General features: G+C 35.3%; 1 protein-coding gene across 7 annotated transcripts in view; it reads left to right on the top strand.

Annotated features, from left to right (window-relative positions):
• The window catches only part of LOC124362642 (chloride channel protein 2), a 153,010-nt gene that overhangs the window by 86,599 nt on the left and 44,828 nt on the right, over positions 1-21,583 (top strand). The window contains exon 1 of one of the 7 annotated variants that reach the window (XM_046817322.1): positions 1,378-1,650. The exons of 4 other annotated variants lie outside the window; for them this stretch is intronic. In XM_046817322.1, coding sequence (XP_046673278.1) covers positions 1,417-1,650 — 234 coding nt within the window. In that variant the 5' untranslated portion in view covers positions 1,378-1,416. Of the gene's footprint in view, positions 1-1,377; positions 1,651-16,413; positions 16,548-16,653; positions 16,829-21,583 lie in introns of those variants that run through there. 2 more of the 7 variants (XM_046817324.1, XM_046817328.1) reach the window with 2 other exon arrangements.

Here is a 21,583-nt window from a genome sequence, read left to right as displayed (position 1 = left end):
TTACGTCGAATCACTTATGTTTGAATGGGCAATAGCTACTAGCGCTTTGTTATTGGGTTATTTATACAGTATATTCGAGTATTTCCGTCCAGTTGACAGTGGTAATAAGGTTACTCAATGTCTGGATACGTTAGTTTGTCTGATGTACCGCAAGGTGTATGGACCGAACAACTGAACACTGATAACCTCTCTATAACTTTTCCACCCTTCCTTACCACTGCTGGCTTTCGGGTTGCGAGGTTCCGGTTTTAAGTTGACCCCGTGGTGGTTGCGACTGTAAGATGTAGGCTACAGGTAGGAGAAGTGTCAACGCGTTGACCTACTTTCGTTTCGCCTGGATCACTAGCCGAATCCAAGTGATAGGATTGTTTATAGAGCACCGTCACCGCCTCAGGGTGAACTTTGGGTAGATGACGTTTAAATATGTGGAAGGTCTTGGAGAGTACCACGTCCCTCGCGTAGGCTAACCCTTCAGCTAACATGATCTTGCATAACTCTGCTTACATACTAGAAAATCCTGTATGCAGATAGCATGGAGACCTGCTTGTCTACATTCCTTCGTAGTGTATAATAAATTTACAAATAGACTAGAGTAATGGTTTTGAGTACAGTTTTTGGTTAGGTTACTCTAATCTCGTTCTTAACTGATCCACGTCTGGATTTGCAGAGAGAATATTATATGGACTCATTAGCTTGCGATCACGATGCCAGGACCTGCTCTTTGGCGAAACTGACAAATCTCACATTACAATGTCAATGATCATCAACCAGTCAGCCACTGCACGTTCTTAAATATTCATTGGGTGCCACGTTGGACATTATCGGTATCCAGCGAAACTAGACTTTGTCATTAACTCCGATGGCAAATGTCACATCTCAATTATAAGTGGATCACCAATCAGTCGACCACTGCAGGCAGACATTCTTACTGATTAATTTAGTAATGTTTTAAAGCTACACATCCGCTATTGGATCATAGGCGTGATGCTACAGTAGATAGTTAACCTTGGTGAAACTGGCAAATAATGACAGATTGCAGTGTCAGATGGATAACCAATCAGTCGGCCACTACAGACCTTATTGATTCATTTAATAATGTTGCTAAAGCTGCATATCCGCTACTGGGTTATAGGCCTAGTGCTACATTAGATAGTTAACCTTGCTGAAACTGGTAAATACTGACACATTGCTGTGTCAGATGGATAACCAAGCAGTCGGCCACTGCAGACCTTCTTACTGATTCATTTAATAACCTTGCTGGAAGCTACGCCTCTGCGACTGCCACGCCGGACATTGTCAACATCCTTTGCAGTACGGGTCGTTATCCAATTGCACCAATGAGAAAAGTGCTGGCTCAAGAATCAGGCCCAATTGAGGGGTAGTGAAGCCCGCGACCCGGTGCCGTGCAGAAGTGAGATGCCGCTCAGTCCTGTGGAAGAGGAAGTGGACGGTGTCGAGGATGCCGAGTGGGATGATTTTGACCGACTCCTCGCCGAGTACAAGGTGCGGCGTCGCAACGTGCCGCCCTCCCCCGTGCTGACGCGGCGCTACCTGGAGCAGCGGCAGGAGTCAGCATTTTACCCGTGTCCACCGTCCGCCACCCCCCAGGATCCCCTGGACCCCTACTCCGAATATGTGCCTTCCGACTCGGTGAGTCTCCATGTCTCGCTGTGCAGCAAATGAGGAATTGTTTTACACGTTGAAACTGCAAGTCCGGCATTTTCCTCATCAATAATAATCAGACAAGAGTCTATTGTAAAAATAGAATAAACACTCTAGCGGTACTCGTACTCGTATTCGAATAAGTTTTCATTTTCAACATGTTAGAATTACTGGGATATTACAAGTCAAACTAATTTTAATTTCATGTTTCGATGGGACATTGAATTTGTAGGCTAAATCTAGAAGCTACTTTGAGATATAAAAAAATGTGCACGGGTCTATAAAGGATTATTTATCTTTATTCTTTTTTCAACGGTAAATCAGTTTACTCATGATAATATAAACTACAAACAAAACAAGATGAACATTCAATATTCAATAGTACACAAAATAAATATAAAAGTTCAATGAATTTTGCAGACAATTACAACCATAGAGGTGCTGAATAAGACTCAATAATAAATACATCAACAAACAATACAATACACTAAATTAATTTTATATTTACAATAATTGTAATTTACATAATATATTGTGGATATATTGTGTTCTGTAGTGAAAGTCTTTTTATAACATGTGGAAATGTGCCTTAAGTTTCGAAATATTCCAGAGTATGGAAAATATCTGCAAGTTCATATAAAGGCAAAATAATAGAAATGTTGGTTTTCGTACATGTAGCTTTAAGAATCCAGACTCGTTTATTTTTTCTATTATTGTTTTTATTAATAGAGTAAGAAGTTTGTCTTTCTTGTTACATAGTGAAGAATATATAAAAATATTCTTTTAACAATAATCACATAACTATGAAACTGTACAGTAGTAAATATTTAAGCTTAAATGTCATTGAGTTTTACGAACAAAACTAATTTGATTTATACTTCACAGTGCAGCTTCGGGTTTAAAACAGTATAAAAGAAATTGTACCAATAATTTTGAAACGTTAGGACATCTTTTAGTTTTGTCAACTATTTTCAAAAAATGTATGTAGTTACCTTGAACATTATTGTTTACCTCTGGTATAATTAAAGGTAATTATTTATTTAGAAAATAACTACAGATTACAGTCATTCAAATCTTTTGTAACCTAAAAATGTAAGGCAAACACTGTACTTTGTTTTATCTTGTAAAACTTTCATTATGCAAATAGTATGTTAATTTAACTGGCATTTGAATGAATAATGAATGCGAGCTAATTCTGAGTGAACGTCGAATTGGTCAGATTGTGGCACAGTGCGGTAAGAGCCCCCATTTAATATTTGAGCAGGGCACCGGAACTGCTAGAGCCGGCCCTGAAAGTGCAACACCAACGTTTGATCGCAAGATATGGTTGACATACATGAAGGTCGTCGAATAATTCAATGCAAGGGAAGAACTCGCGATAATATCAGTGGAACGCCTCCTTTGAGCATTTAGTCAGTGTCTCGTACACAATAAGATAAACTGTGTGGATAATTGAACACACAATGCTCACAATTTACTGATAAACGTTTATGGTGTTTTAAATGCTCGACATTTACTACTTCAGTTTATCTGTTGTGGTAATGGATAATTCGTGTAAAACATTTCTGACAGTGAAGAACTTATCTTCGTTTCAAACAGCGCTGTTATTTATAAGGTGGTTTATACACAACACATGGGGTTTATAAGGCGGCAATCTCGTACATACTCAAATCACTATCTTAACTCTGTTTTCATACCGAGTAAGTGAATTAACTTGTATAAACTAATACTCAACTTTACCCAGCATGGATCCCTTCAGGCTGGTTTATATCTTCCAGTTGAACCAATCACTGGGCACAGCAAAAACCGATGTGTCATTTAAATCTGTGCAACCTTATGGTTCTCCAGGAGCGGCACACCACTAACCGCAAATCGTAGTCGTGATTCTGGGGTTCAAGGACAATTCGATAGGTCTAGTCCACTGCGGGAGATGATTGTTGGAGTTTGTTCCCTAACCTCAGAGGTTCTTGCTAGCCTCAGCATGGGTGTACTACCCCCTGCCTGCTTTGACTGTTTCAGAGCTGGACTCCCCTTCTTCCAAGGAGACATGACTTTGAGATTTAGTGAACTAATTCTTCCTCATGGATCTCGATAGGAGTCGGCCCCTACTCCCTAACCTTACCCATACTGAATATCCTGTCACTCCGGAGGCAGCGCTAAGGTTCTTGTAGGACAAAGTGCAGTTTATAAGCTTTTTGTCCTAAGAGTAAAAAAAAACACTTCTATATTTGTGTGTCAGTAGTATCCAGAGAAAAATGCTTGCTACGGCTGACTTCGGCCTTGTATGGGCTCGTCACAATGCCAATTTGACAAGAAGCGCCTTGTAATTGAATACTACGAAAGTGTAGTCAACAATTCCGAAAAAGTTCAATAAAAGAAACACTAATTTGATTTATTGCAGTAACCTTCGATATAAGAGGTTAATGGTTTTAATCAGACACTGTGATGTTTTTATTTGTTTGTTACTAATGAATTCAAGTTAATAAAGTTTTTTTAGAGAGAAACTTTGATACGATATTTCCTGTATTATTAGCGAACTTCCTTAATGTTTTGGAATTCGAAAGTTCTAAACAGTTCGGAGAATCGTTTAGAAAAGGCCAATTTTTAATGCCACATAGACAGATTTATGATAGGTTTAACATTATGAACAAATTTTAAATTTTCAAATTACCATTGGTGGTAACATCGTGTTAATTTAGCCTACTTTTAGTAGCTCAGAAAGAGCTCTCGATTTTGAAAAATGAAAAGGAGCACAACAATGATAACCAAGAAAGACTTACATCGTTAAAACTCAAGTGGTCAAAAATTAGATTTTATTAGTCTAATTTGTTAATTCTAATCCTTGTTGGGTTTCTTTACAAAACAATGAAAAAAAACAACCAACAATATTTATTGTGATGTTTTCAAATGAGACTAAAATAAAGAGCTAATAACTTATAATTTTGCACTAAAATGGTTACCTTTTTTCATTAAATTGTGACAACTTCTAAAGTGTTTCAACACTAAGAGTAACATTTGAGATTTGCGATACGAAGGTTGTCATGTTTAAATAATTCAATTAACCATTAACGTATGATTTATTCTATGGTTAGAGATTTGTTTTGAACGACAATTAAAGTACCGTTTACTTAGTTCACATATTAATATTCGTTAATGAAATTCATACAAATCGTTACCTCTAATAATAGTAATAAACGATTTAATTTTGTTTTTATTAATTGACTAAGAGACAGAGAGGCACCTGTGCATTTTAATAATAGCGTGATTATGTTTGGACTATGATTCTACGGAAAATCATAACTTGCAGCCATAAACCAGAAGGGCCCAGACGGATACTGGAGGCTGCCGTGTGCCAAACGGCCCAACGATATACAGATGGGTCCGTAATAATGTTATCCCGTGGGCGTCTGTTTATTATTTTCCTCTTCAAAGTTTTGCCGTAAAACAAACACAACCGGCTAGTTGGTAGCGCTCCAACTGCTATCAGATGTGCGGGAAATCTCAGCCTCGTTGTGTTGGCAGCACTGACTGTACAGAAATTCCTCTATCAAATAAAAACTTCAATATTTATATGTGGGATGAATGTTTGCTTTCTTCATAAACAATACCTGAAAATAATTACAATTACTTAATTTTCAGGCAAAATGTTTTATGTTGTATCTGACAAATAGGAATAAAACTTTCATACTGCTTATCAGTGGATTTTAAAATGTAGGGAGATCTCCCTTCTCAGTTATAATACTACTTACTAGAGAAGGGAATACCTATTCCTTATTTCCATTGAAAATTCCCCACAATTTTATTGAACTCACTTGAATTCGCTATATTATATATATTAATTTCATGCTTTAAATTGATTATTTTTATCATGTAATTATTTTCAATCCATATATAACAAACAATATTTATAACTATAAAGATATCCAAATGATTTTTAAGTTTGTAACATTTAATTAATGGTACGATTTTAAATAGTGTTCGAGAACTGTTTTTATTTTATCAAACTGGATATATGAAGATTTTCCAGTTCTCGAAAATGTGTATTCATTTTCTCATTCCCTCAAAAGGGAGGGAGAAACTTGGTAAAGATGGTAGAAGTTACCAAAACCAGCTTTATTGTACTGTGTTAGATTTTATGTACACTCTATTTATTGCATTTGTAGATTTTAAATCCTTGTTAGTTTTATTTGAGAAAATTTTGTAATGTCAAATATCTTCGTAAGCTAATTAAGTAAGAAATTACCAGAACCAGCTATTTTACTGTTTTGGAATGTATTTCAATATTATTTATTGCATTTTTAGATTTAAAATCATTATTAGTTTTATTTAAGAAGATATGAGAATGTCAAATACCTTCATATTAACTTGAAAATCAAAATTAGATCACAGAATGTCCAATGAATTTATATGCTATTTATTCATGTTTTCAAATTTTAATTCACAAACCCCACGCAAATGTAAAAATCAAAATTAACATTTTGAAAATGAAGGTATGTTATATTTCTTGAAAAAGAATAAATATATTAAACGTGTCTTTTCGTATAACCCCATCTTTACATCATAATCTATATAACATAAAATCGTTTAATTTGAAACCTATGAATTCGATTGTAACCATAATTTTGACTATTCAACCGACTTTAAAGGAGAACTGTATCAATATACCAAAATTATTCTTTACTTGATTTAAATGGGACGGTTTTTGACAGACGTGCCACAAAATTCCTACACGCTTACTTTAAATAAATGAATTTTTAGTATATTCGCACGAGTACCATCAATGCAACTGAACGAGTATGATGAAAAATATAAACAAACTACGACTATAAGAATAGCGTAGGTTATAAAAAGATGAATGAGCTCTACTTTTATATACATTATCAAGATATGCGGGAAATAGTTATGAAGAAGACTGGACGTGTAAAACTGTTAGATTTAACTTTTTCTTAATGATCCAACATTCACTTAGAGAGACTCAGCACATTTCATTTATCCGTTAATAAACCGCAATGTGTTTGGTAATAGACGTATGTTTTAGACATTAAAATTAATTGTTCATTTTAATACAATTAATGTTCAACACATCAGTATTTTATATATAATGCAGTGAATTCACGTACCGCATTTTATGCAGGATAAAGATGGTTTACCTTGAAATTATTTATTTAGAGGTACAGAAAGGAATAAACATTAACATTAATGTGAATAATGGTAAATATTGATGAATAAAATGACCTTTTTGTATAAATAAAAAAAATTCGAACTGTGTTTAAAGAAAAGAAATAATGGACCTCAAAATTGTTTCATCTCGATGCTGATAAACTACACGCAAGAGAATTTAAACAACTAAATATAAACTTTTAGGTATATACGGTTTGTATATCAAAGAGATACGTTAAATTAGTAGATCTATAGTATTCTAATTCTTAGAAAAATTAACTACAATAATAAGATGGTAATTTAATACAATTTGTACACATTCCCTAATTCTAAATTTACATACTCAACAACAGTGTACTTGTACGTATCATGTATACTTTAGTTTTGATTGGTTCCCAAATTTCCGTATTATGAAATTTTCGAAGTTGCAGTTTGGATAAGCGCTAAAAATACTATTTTCGTAGCTGACGGTATAAGAACTGAAAGTGAAGGTTTATAATGCAGAAATCAGCAATCCAAATTTTAAAGTAACTTCTGTTAATGCAGCTCGACTGGTTAGGTTATGGTTAACTTCAAACTCGAACACCTAAATCTTTTGATCCGAGATATTATGTGTTAGGACTATCCTTCCTACATAAAATTGTTTATGAAACTATTAACTAATGAAAATAGCAAATATTACAAATATAACATAATAAATTCAATAATGTAAATTGATTTTAAAACGTTATTTTAAAGATTAGGATATTTTAAAACAGTTTTTGATTTGGAAAAAGTTATTTTATCAATTCACATTCTCAAGTTACGCTATTATCTTCTGATTTGAGAGCGAATTCAACATTATCAAAGACATTAATAGTAAATATTTCTGTCACTCTTTCTATTGCTGTGGCACAAACTACACTTGGCACTATTACAAGAGCACGCTGAGGCGGTAAATCAGTTACAAACGTTACATTCACATTGCCAGAGACATTGAGACTAAAACGAATACACATGTGTGCAATATTGACGTTGTTACTATCGTGGAGAGATCTGCCACATGAGTGCCGTGAGATGTGTGGACGGTAAATCAAGTTACAAACGTTACATTAACATTGCCAGAGACATTGAGACTAAAACGAATACACATGTGTGCAATATTGTCGTTGTTACTATCGTGGAGAGATCTGCCACATGAGTGCCGTGAGATGTGTGGACTGTAAATCAAGTTACAAACGTTACATTCACATTGCCAGAGACATTGAGACTAAAACGAATACACATGTGTGCAATATTGTCGTTGTTACTATCGTGGAGAGATCTGCCACATGAGTGCCGTGAGATGTGTGGACGGTAAATCAAGTTACAAACGTTACATTAACATTGCCAGAAGACATTGAGACTAAAACGAATACACATGTGGTGTCAATATTGACGTTGTTACTATCGTGGAGAAGATCTGCCACATGAGTGCCGTGAGATGTGTGGATGGACGGTAAAATCAAGTTACAAACGTACATAAAAATTGCCAGAGACATTGAGACAAAACGAATACACGATTAGTGCAATATTGACGTTGTTAAACTATCGTGGAGAGATCTGCCACATAGAGTGCCGTGAGATGTGTGGGACGGTAAATCAATTTACAAACGATTACAATAACATTGCCAGAGACATTGAGACTAAAAAAAACGAATACACATGTGTGCAATATTGACGTTGTTACTATCGTGGAGAGATCTGCCACATGAGTGCCGTGAGATTGTGTGGACGAGGTAAAATCAAGTTACAAAACGTTTACATTAACATGCCCAGAGACATTGGAGACTAAAACGAATACACGTGTGCAATATTGACGTTGTTACAATCGTGTAGAGATCACCACATGCGGCCGTGAGATGTGTGGACGGTAAATTAGTGACCAAAACGTTACATTAACATTGCAGAGACATTAAGACTTAAACGATAAACAAGTGTGCAATATTGACGTTGTTACTATCGTGGAGAGATCTGGCCACATGAGTGCCGTGAATGTGTTGGACGGTAAATCAGTTTTATAAACGTTTACATTCAACATTTGTCCAGAGTCATCGAGACTAAAACGAAATACACATGTGTGCAATATTGACGTTTTGTTACTATCATGGAGAGATCTGCCACCTGAGTGCCGTGAGATGTTGACCTGTAAATCAAGTTACAAACGTTACATTCACATTGCCAAGAACATTGAGAACTAAAACGAATACACATGTGTGCAATATTGACGTTGTTACTATCTGTGTAGAGAATCTGCCACATGAGTGCCGTGAGATATGTGGACGGAAATCAAGTTACAAACGTTACATTAAAATTGCCAGAGACATATATACTAAGAACTAATACACAAGTGTGGGAATTATTGTCGTTGTTACTATCGTGAAGAGATATGCCATGAGTGGCCGTGAGATATGGGTGGAACGGTAAATCAAGTTACAAGACGTTACATTAAAAATGCCAGAGACATATAGACTAAAACGAATACACATGTGTGGAAATATTGTCGTTGTTACTACGTGAGAGATCTCCACATGAGTGCCGTGAGATGTGTGGAGACGTTAAATCAAGTTACAAACGTTTACATTAACATTGCCAGAGACATTGAGACTACAAACGAATACACTGTGTGCAATATTGACGTTGTACTATCGTGGAGAGATCAGCCACAGGAGTGCCGTGAGATGTGGTTGGACTGTAAATCAAGGTAACAAGAACGTACATTAAAATTGCCAGAGACATTGGAGACTAAAACGAATACATATAGTGTGCAATATGACGTTGTTACTATAGTGGAGAGATCTGCCACAACGAGTTGCCGTGAGATCGTGTGACGTTAAATATCAGTTATAAACGTTACATTCAAATTGCCAGAGTCATTGAGACTATAACAATATACACATGTGTGCACATTATTGACGTTGTTCACTATCCGTGGGAGAGATCTGCTACATGTCAGTGCCTGAGACATGTGTGGACGGTAAATCCCGTTTATCAAGAACGTACATTACATTGCCAAGAAACATTGAGACTAAAACGAATACACAATGTGTGCAATATTGTCGTTGTACTGATCGTGGAGAGATCTGCCACATGAAGTGCCGTGAGATGTGGTGTCAGTAAAATCACGTTACAAACGTTACATTAACATTGCCAGAGACAATTGAGACTAAAACGAATACACATGTGTGCAAATTGACGTTGTTACTAAATCTGAAGAGATCATTGCCACATGAGTGCCGTGAGATGTGTGCACGTAAATCACTTACAAAACGGTACATTAACATTGCCAGAGACATTGAGACTAAAAAGAATACACATGTGTGCAATATTGACGTTGTTACTCACGTGACGCAGATCTGCCACATGAGTGCCGTAGATATGTGGAACGGTAAATCAAGTTACAAACGTTACATTAACAATTGGCCAGAGACATATAGACTAAAACTTATTACACATGATGTGCAATATTGTCGTTGTTACTATCGTGGAGAGATCAGCCACATGAGTGCCGTGAGATGGTGGACGGTAAATCACAAGTTACAACGTTACATTAACATTTGCCAGAGACATTAGAGACTAAAAACAATACACATGTGTGGCAATATTGACGTTGTTTACTATCGGGGAGAGATCTGCCACATGAGTGCCGTGAGATGAGTTGGACGGTAAATCAAGTTACAAACGTTACATTAAAATTGCCAGAGACATTGATACTAAAATGAATACACCATGTGTGCAATAGTGACGTTGTTACTATCGTGGAGAGATCTGCCACATGAATGCCGTGAGATGTGTGGACGGTAAATCAGTTATAGACGTTACATTCACATTGCCAGAGTCATTGAGACTAAAACGAATAACAGTGTGCAATATTTGACGTTGTTAACTATCGAGGTGAGAGATCTGCTACAAGAGTGCCGTGATAATGTGTGGACGGTAAATCTCGTTACAAACGTTACATTAACACGTGCCAGAACATTGAGACTAAAACGAATACACATGTGTGCAATATTGTTCGTTTGTTACTATCGTGAAGAGATCTGCCACATGAGTGCCGTGAGATGTGTGCACGGTAAATCACTTACACACGTTACATTAACCATTGCCAGAGACATTGATACTAAAACGAATACACCATAGGTGTGCAATTGTGACGTTGTTACTATCGTGGAGAGATCTGCCACATGAGTCCGTGAGATGTGTGGAGGTAAATCCGTTACAAACGTTACATTACCATTGGCCAGAGACATTGAGACTAAAACGAATACACAATGTGTGCAATATTGCCCCGTTGTACTATCGTGGGAGAGAAACTGCTCCTGCCACATGCGTGCCGTAAGATGTGTGGACTGTAAATCAAGTTTACAAACGATACATTCACATTGCCAAGACATTTGAGACTAAAAGGAACACACATGTTGCAAATATTGACGTTGTTACTATCGTGAAGAGCTCTGCCACATGAGTGCCGTGAGAAGTGTGGCACGGTAAATTCACTTACAAACGTTACATTAACATTGCCAGAGACATTTGAGACTAAAAACGAATACACATGTGTGCAATATTGACGTTGTTACTATCGTGGAGAGATCTGCCACATGAGTGCCGTGAGATGTGTGGACGGTAAATCAAGTTACAAACGTTACATTCACATTGCCAGAGACATTGAGACTAAAACGAATACACATGTGTGCAATATTGACGTTGTTACTATCGTGGAGAGATCTGCCACATGAGTGCCGTGAGATGTGTGGACGGTAAATCAAGTTACAAACGTTACATTAACATTGCCAGAGACATTGAGACTAAAAACGAATACACATGTGTGCAATATATTGTCGTTGTTACTATCGTGTTGAGAGAATGTGTGCCACATGAGTGACTATCGTGAGAGATGTGTGGACGGTAAATCAAGTTACAAACGTTTACATTAACATTGCCAGAGACATTGAGACTAAAACGAATACACATGTGTGCAATATTGACGTTGTTACTATCGTGGAGAGATCTGCCACATGAGTGCCGTGAGATGTGTGGACTGTAAATCAAGTTACAAACGTTACATTCACATTGCCAGAGACATTGAGACTAAAAACGAATACACATGTGTGCAATATTGACGTTGTTACTATCGTGGAAGAGATCTGCCACATGAGTGCCGTGAGATGTGTGGACGGTAAATCAAGTTACAAACGTTACATTAACATTGCCAGAGACATTGAGACTAAAACGAATACACATATGTGCAATATTGACGTTGTTACTATCGTGGAGAGATCTGCCACATGAGTGCCGTGAGATGTGTGGACGGTAAATCAAGTTACAAACGTTACATTAAAATTGCCAGAGACATTGAGACTAAAACGAATACACATGTGTGCAATATTGTCGTTGTTACTATCGTGGAGAGATCTGCCACATGAGTGCCGTGAGATGTGTGGACGGTAAATCAAGTTACAAACGTTACATTAACATTGCCAGAGACATTGAGACTAAAACGAATACACATGTGTGCAATATTGACGTTGTTACTATCGTGGAGAGATCTGCCACATGAGTGCCGTGAGATGTGTGGACGGTAAATCAAGTTACAAACGTTACATTAAAATTGCCAGAGACATTGAGACTAAAACGAATACACATGTGTGCAATATTGTCGTTGTTACTATCGTGGAGAGATCTGCCACATGAGTGCCGTGAGATGTGTGGACGGTAAATCAAGTTACAAACGTTACATTAACATTGCCAGAGACATTGAGACTAAAACGAATACACATGTGTGCAATATTGACGTTGTTACTATCGTGGAGAGATCTGCCACATGAGTGCCGTGAGATGTGTGGACTGTAAATCAAGTTACAAACGTTACATTCACATTGCCAGAGACATTGAGACTAAAACGAATACACATGTGTGCAATATTGACGTTGTTACTATCGTGGAGAGATCTGCCACATGAGTGCCGTGAGATGTGTGGACGGTAAATCAAGTTACAAACGTTACATTAACATTGCCAGAGACATTGAGACTAAAACGAATACACATGTGTGCAATATTGACGTTGTTACTATCGTGGAGAGATCTGCCACATGAGTGCCGTGAGATGTGTGGACTGTAAATCAAGTTACAAACGTTACATTCACATTGCCAGAGACATTGAGACTAAAACGAATACACATGTGTGCAATATTGACGTTGTTACTATCGTGGAGAGATCTGCCACATGAGTGCCGTGAGATGTGTGGACGGTAAATCAAGTTACAAACGTTACATTAACATTGCCAGAGACATTGAGACTAAAACGAATACACATGTGTGCAATATTGACGTTGTTACTATCGTGGAGAGATCTGCCACATGAGTGCCGTGAGATGTGTGGACGGTAAATCAGTTTACAAACGTTACATTAACATTGCCAGAGACATTGAGACTAAAACGAATACACATGTGTGCAATATTGTCGTTGTTACTATCGTGGAGAGATCTGCCACATGAGTGCCGTGAGATGTGTGGACGGTAAATCAAGTTACAAACGTTACATTAACATTGCCAGAGACATTGAGACTAAAACGAATACACATGTGTGCAATATTGACGTTGTTACTATCGTGGAGAGATCTGCCACATGAGTGCCGTGAGATGTGTGGACGGTAAATCAAGTTACAAACGTTACATTAACATTGCCAGAGACATTGAGACTAAAACGAATACACATGTGTGCAATATTGACGTTGTTACTATCGTGGAGAGATCTGCCACATGTGTGCCGTGAGATGTGTGGACGGTAAATCAAGTTACAAACGTTACATTCACATTGCCAGAGACATTGAGACTAAAACGAATACACATGTGTGCAATATTGACGTTGTTACTATCGTGGAGAGATCTGCCACATGAGTGCCGTGAGATGTGTGGACGGTAAATCAAGTTACAAACGTTACATTAACATTGCCAGAGACATTGAGACTAAAACGAATACACATGTGTGCAATATTGACGTTGTTACTATCGTGAAGAGATCTGCCACATGAGTGCCGTGAGATGTGTGGACGGAAAAGGATTGGATAACTTGTAGAATTTGGTGAACTAACCCTAACGTAGAATGTAGTAGCGTATTTAAACTGATGGAGTACCATCATATTTAACTCGATAAACATGAGCAGTTTTCAATTATCCATCATATTTAAATTTTTGTTTAATAGTAGTTTCCGAAGTAGCATTATATTTAACTCAATAAACACGAGTAGTTTCAGACAAGCCAACTACTTTTTGGAGGTTCCATTCCTCCCCATTATTTAATGGATGAGCAGATGATTTAAACTTACAGTGTAATAGTATGTTTAAATTGGCACTGTATTGGCATATTTTAACTGATAGTGAAATAGTATATTTAAATTGGCACTGTACTGGCACATTTAAACTTACGTTATATAGGCATATTCAAACCGAGAGTATACAGACACATTTAAACTTACTCGATATTATCAAATTAAACCGATAGTGTACTGGCACATTTAAAACTACACTATATAGGCATATTCAAAATGACAGTGTACTGGCATATTTAAACCGAAGCCTACACTATATTAGCATATTGAAACTGATAGTGCTGGCATATATAAACTCACAGTGTACTGGAACATTTAAACTTACACTATATAAGCAAATTAAACGGATAGTGTACTGGCACATTTAAAACTACACTATATAGGCATATTCAAAATGACAGTGTACTGACATATTTAAACTGAAGCCTACACTATATTAGCATATTGAAACTGATAGTGCTGGCATATATAAACTCACAGTGTACTGGAACATTTAAACTTACACTATATAAGCAAATTAAACGGATAGTGTACTGGCACATTTAAAACTACACTATATAGACATATTCAAAACGACAGTGTACTGACATATTTAAACCGAAGCCTACACTATATTAGCATATTGAAACTGATAGTGCTGGCATATATAAACTCACAGTGTACTGGAACATTTAAACTTACACTATATTAGCAAATTAAACTGATAGTGTACTGGCACATTTAAAACTAAACTATGTAGGCATATTCAAAATGACAGTGTACTGACATATTTAAACCGAAGCCTACACTACAGGTATATTAGCATATTTAAACTAATAGTGCTGGCATATATATAAACTCACAGTGTACTGTAACATTTAAACTTACACTATATTAGCAAATTAAACTGATAGTGTACTGGCACATTTAAAACTACACTATATAGGCATATTCAAAATGACAGTGTACTGTCAGTGTGTGTACACTATATTATTAAATTAAAGCGATAGTGTACTGGCATATTAAACCTACACCATACTGTTATATTTAACCCAAAGTGTACTGGCATATTTAAACTTATAGAAATTAAATAGGGTTTTGTGAAGGTGCATGAGACCTGATATTTTATCGTAGTATCAATGATATAGTTTTAATATTTTTTAACTTGGCAAACACATAAACATGTAAGATTATGTCATTAAGCATGGAGCGTGGAACTTTGCTCATGCGATGCAAGCAAATACTAAGTTCGCCAATACTAGTGATGTAGTCCTATAGTTATACATTGGATTTATGTATTTTTTTATGTATTTTTTGTAGAATCAAGCTAACTAGCTTGTTACTTTGTTAGCTTGAAACCCTGGAACACTGGACTGGAATGCGAGGAGTGAGTTAATGTTTGGAACGCGAGTTAAATTCGAGCTAATTCGTTAAGCCGGGATCACTAATTTACCACACGCTGCCTGCAACCTTGGCAGCAATGGTGAGGTTCAGTAGAGCGCCTGTGATATGTAATCTTACAGCCTGGATGATACAGAAAAACATCTTAAACTTTGCAATGGAGTTTTACTATTAGTAAATTAGTTATCTATTATCGATATACATACGGATACATACATTATGAAAATCATAAACTAAGTGTAACGATAATGTTTTTAGATGCATCAATACATGTTGCAGTTACATTTCAGTTACTTTAACGCGTATCTTTAAAAAACCTTTTCATGTTACTGCTTTCTCTCGAGTAAATCTAAATTGGTGTAAGCTATAAGAACAAACAGACATCCATTTACAAACTCATCATCACAACATAAAATCAATCATGTATAAACATAAATGTATTGATAAAATGTTACAACAATCAACGTAACTTGTTTCTGTGACGATCCACAAAGAACACGTTTGTAAATATCAGAAATAAAAGTAATGAATCATTCATTGTTTACAAACCTGGTTCCAGAGAATTCAATGATGGCAACCAGCACGTACAATTTTGGTCTTCAATGTCGATCTCCCAAATAAAGTTCATTTGCAATGCCATTACTGTATTATTGACCACTTTCTGTTTTTGGACATCACTATTTTATGCCGCTGAGTATTTTTTATGTTGAATCCGAGCAGACTATAAAACTCTATAAATACCTCTCATTGTGATAAACCTAACCTATTTCAAAACTGACTGCTCTCATAAAACACACAATGGGCCATAGCGTTAGGCAATAGCGCCACGCTTAACAGCTCCGCGACGGACGACGAGAATAGTGTTGTGGTAGCGTAGGTCAGCGTCGCTGGGCGTCGCGTCTGGGCGCCTTGGCCTAGTGTAGCGTGCGTCGCGACGCCGACGGCATGTGGGACAATGTGTACGGTCCGGAGAATACTCTGCACCATGAGGACTCGACCGTGAGTCTACGTCAGCGTTCTGTGTCGTGGCTATCTAAAGTCTGTACATAACACGTAGTTCCTTGTCGCTGTTGTGTTCTGTTAGTAATAGTTTACCAAGTCCAATGTATTGATTTTTATATGAGCCTTAACCACGAGTACTTGCGTTTTGGTTCGTTCATATTATTGCGACACTATTATCGATGGTATAAATGTTACGAGTACAGTATCCAAAGTAATCTATATTATTATATTCTTCATGGCTTGCATTAGCGTTCCGTTGTATACAGCATAAGACAGTGGTAATCCAGATTTAATTATAATGCTAATTTATAACATACTAATAAACGTTCTTTAGCAACATAACACACATACTGGGCATATACCGCAGTTTTACATAGTATAGTTAATTTCTTTTTCAACAGTTTTATATTATAATGTAATTTAAACTATGACATTTTTTAAAAACACATGCGAAAATGTTAGTAACCAAATTTAAAATTGCATACCAATAGTACTTACTACCTCATATTTAACTTAAATTAAATAACTCTCCAATTAGAAATGTGCACTCTTAGATATTACTTCTTCATTAAGTACAGTAGTATCAGTATAAGGAACACATTAAAGAGTTTTTAAACTGTACAATTATTTCATTATTATAGGAATTTTATAATAATTAACTGGAAGCGACGTTTTAGTTTCAAATCAATAAAAAGTATTCTAAAAAACTATTGTCGCTCTTAATATTCCAATGTAAATATTTGCGTTATTATTATTCAAAACACAAAACTTGGGCTTGGTTCCAAAACAAAATACTCTTGGACGTATTTAACAAAGCCAAAACAGTATTCACACGGGCTTAGAGCCAAACTTAAAAGATCGCACAGGCTTTGACAAAATACTATGCACAAAATACATATATATTTTTGCTTATCTGTACACATTCGATTATAATTCAAACGCCTAACTCTTGGACTTGGCATGTAGGATCAACTTAGTTAACTGAGTTTAAGCAATATCGATTTAATTCTTTTAAGAGTCTTTTTTACTATTTGTAATCATTTTGTAATATACTGCCTTAAACGTATCCAACGTAGTCACATGTAAGTAGATCAATTATTAGTTTTCTATATACACTATGTGTATTGCTCATTCTGTGAATTATAACGGTGGTTACATAAAACATTAGATCTCAGAACAGTAATTAAAATATTAATTTTATTTCCTTCATTTATCAGTGGGTCATTTTATCGGCATGGTTTTTGTGCCCTCGCGTTAGACCGCAACCTCAGGCAACTCACCTTGGGCACTCCACATTTATTGTTATAGTCCACAAATGTATCGCTTATTCAAATTTGTATTTTAAAATTTCTTCCCGGCATAAGAATGGCCAACACCGAATCTTTATTTCAAAATAAGGCAGTTCTTATTGTAACTAATTACTTGATAGCAAACTGAGATTTTTATCTAAATTAAGATAATTCCCTAATGACTAGGGATCAGCCCAAGTCGTTATTGAACCAAGCAATACAACTTTCTAGATATCCTACTTCAACTATCTAGTATTTCACCACGATATTTGTATTTCTAAAAGTCCACTATAAACTTTAGGAGTGCTCAAAAATAATTTTTGACGAAATTGTCTTTTAATATTTTTTAATGACAGTTTTATATCAGATAAAAAACAGTACAGTTTTTTTATGGTATAGTTTTTTATTGGGTTACATTTTGATATTAGTAACGACCACTCCACGGTTATCCAAACTTTGGATCACAGGCACCTATTTCTTACACTTCTTTTATGTTGCCCTTTCGAGGCTCAAACTTTAACTCTAAAGCGTTACTACTAAAACTGGTAGAACTGACTGTTTTAAGAATCGTCAATTTTATGAAAATCTTTGTTTATATTACAAAGGTAAGTATTTAACAATTGGTTTTCTTTTTGCCGAAGACCTTTCTTATTTTTTAAAGCCATCATTAGTGCTAAATACTATTTTTATATCATTATGAAGTAGAAAGTGGTGCAATTGGTTTTGCTTGAGTTAATTTTTTAAGATAATACGGCCATTTAAGATAACTTATCTAAAGATATAAAAATAAAAACAATGTTTTATCACTCCTCGAGAAATTATAAGCATTTTACGAGTAATAAGTAGTAAAGTAATAAAATTCTCTAACCAGTAAGAAAGACAATCGTTTACCTTCTTCGTATCTTCTGTGAAAGTATCTTAAAGGGTTGGATTAAAATTAATTTTAACAATAATTAGTAAACCCAATTGTAAATTTACTATAAATTGTATATTATATATATATATATTACTATAATTGTAAATTAACTACATATATGTATATACATATATATATATATATATATATATATATATATATATATATATACACATTTTTTTACCCGTAACAGGCCAATGTAGTCACATAGACACAGGGGTAATTTGATTACTTGCACGGTGTTCAATTCTCACTTTATTATCTAGGCTGATACGGGTTAATGCTACCCATATTTTAAGAAACCCCTTTTTCTTTTTCTAAAAAAAATTATTTCTGTTTAGATTCAGATTTTTTTCTCTTAATTTTGTAATGAATTTTCTAATAACAGTTATGTGTACACTCATTCAAACATTTCTTTTTACGTTTTAGCATGGAACTTTCAGTGGTTATCATCTAATTTGTCTATATAATGGTATAAATATCTCTGACGCAATAATTACAATTTTAAAAGTTCATTGCTCCATATTGTTTATGAGTCATATGTTTATGCCAATGATACGTATAGGTTTTTTAACATTTGAATTATTCCTTGTTTGTATACCTATAATGATTGATAACAACTTTTACAACTTTATTTTCAATATCATTTTGTTATTCAACCACATGAAAATGTTGAAGTACATAGGACCTTAAACATTGGAATGCATATTCCTCCATTACTTTATCAAAATATTTAAAGAAAATCATTGTTATTTCTAATAATATTAATAGTACTGTAATTGTATTGTTCTTATTTTAAAAATTAAGTTTTTTAAGGTATTTGGCCCAACATGGTAAATTAAATGTATTATTAATTTACCATTTTTATTAAATTAAACTTAATTTTTAAAATAAGAACAATACAATTACAGTACTATTAATATTATTAGAAATAACAATGATTTTCTTTAAATATTTTGATAAAGTAAATAACAGTTTAACGTAACATTGGTTGACTAAAGGTAAAAGGTCATTTATCTTCAGTATGTAAGAATGCATGGAGGATATTTAGAATTTGCCCTGTAAACAATTTCATAGTATTTATCATAGGGAGAAAACCGCATTTAATTAAAACATATTGCATTGGTGGTACAGTGGCAATGTACTTGCTTTTAGAAATAAATAACTATACTATTGTTTAAAATAAGGATTTGCCAATATAGAATGTGCGTAATCATCACGAAATTACAAACAATACCCAAAAATCTTCTCAACCATTATCAGTTTTAAATGGTTTGTAATTATCAGATGATGGGCTATTAAACAAATGCAATCACTATTGCCCGGATTATCTATTCCTGCGCGATAATCCCGAACAGAACTGAAGTAATATAGCTGCGATAATGGGCACTAAACACTGCAGATTGAGCCGAAATGGTTTTAACTAATATTCACTCGACCTTCAATAACTTTGCGATGAGCGATCACTATCTCGTCTCTACAATATTTGATATTCGATCCCGCAAGTTACCAAACATTACCACGAACTGGATGTGAGATCTGGTAACATCACAGTCTACGTAGTCGGTATACTCAATGTGTTCTTTCTATAATACAAACATTCCCATCACTCAAGGTTATGCACACTTAAACTCTACAGATTGAGCTGAAACGATTTTCACTGATATTCACTTGACCTTCACTAACTTTCCAATGAGAGATCACTATCTCGTCTCTATAATATTCTATATTCGATCCCGCAAGTCCCCAAACATTACCACGAACGGAGTGTGAGATCTGGTGACGTCACAGTCTACGTAGTCTGTATACTCAATTTGTTCTGTCTATAATACAAACATTCTCGTCACTCAAGGTTATGCACACTTAAACCCTGCAGATTGAGCCGAAACGATTTTAACTAATATCACTTAACCATCAATGACTTTCCGATGAGCGATCACTATCTCTTCTCTATAATATTCTATATTCGATCCTGCAAGTCTCCAAACATTACCACAAACTGGATGTGAGAGCTAGTGACGTCACAGTCGACGTAGTCTGTATACTCATTTTGTTTTGTCTATAATACAAACATTCTCGTCACTCAAGGTTATGCACATTTAAACACTGCAGATGTGCTAAGTGCGTATTTTACGATACCGTAATTAATTTCTTGTACTTGTTAATGTACTACACACTATTATTACTGTAAGCATCAATAAAGGTGCAGAAATACAGAAATAAAGACAAGCTGTATGCTTGTCATTAATAATTAGATGTCAGAGGTCAGATACTTCTCAGTCTTTGTCTCCATAAACAATTAACCCGGTCTTCATCAACACTTACGAAGACGAATCAAACCCGGTACGAGACATTATTGCAAGCCTGGATTGTGGCAAATAAACTGATGTATTCCTTGTTAAATGATGGAAAATTCGACAAATCCTCACGTTCATACTGGCCCAATTTTATAATATCTTGAAAACTGTTCGGATAACGTATTTCTGTAATATACTTAACTGCATACACTACACGAACTGTACAATTGTAATCTGTTCTGTAGTAGATCTTATACACAGTATTCTAACCATGACCACGTTGTTTACAAATTTGAAAGTCATGAACGCAATACTAACGCCAAGGCATTACGTATTGGAACCGTTTATGATTGCAATTATGGCACTCGTGCACGGACAAAAATCAATTTGTCTCGAATGTGACCTACTTAACTTTACAAGTGGAATTCGATTATCAATGGTGTTCACTGTGTACATCAATACGGCAATGGATACGTAACTGAGTATTAGCATAAGAATTTAGGTAACCAGATCACTAATGCCAGAGGATGA

The sequence above is a fragment of the Homalodisca vitripennis genome, chromosome 5 (genome assembly GCF_021130785.1).
Source record: "Homalodisca vitripennis isolate AUS2020 chromosome 5, UT_GWSS_2.1, whole genome shotgun sequence".
Classification (NCBI taxonomy): domain Eukaryota; kingdom Metazoa; phylum Arthropoda; class Insecta; order Hemiptera; family Cicadellidae; genus Homalodisca; species Homalodisca vitripennis.
The sequence above is the reverse complement of the archived record's forward strand: the minus strand, read 5'-3'. Positions and strand labels throughout refer to the sequence as shown.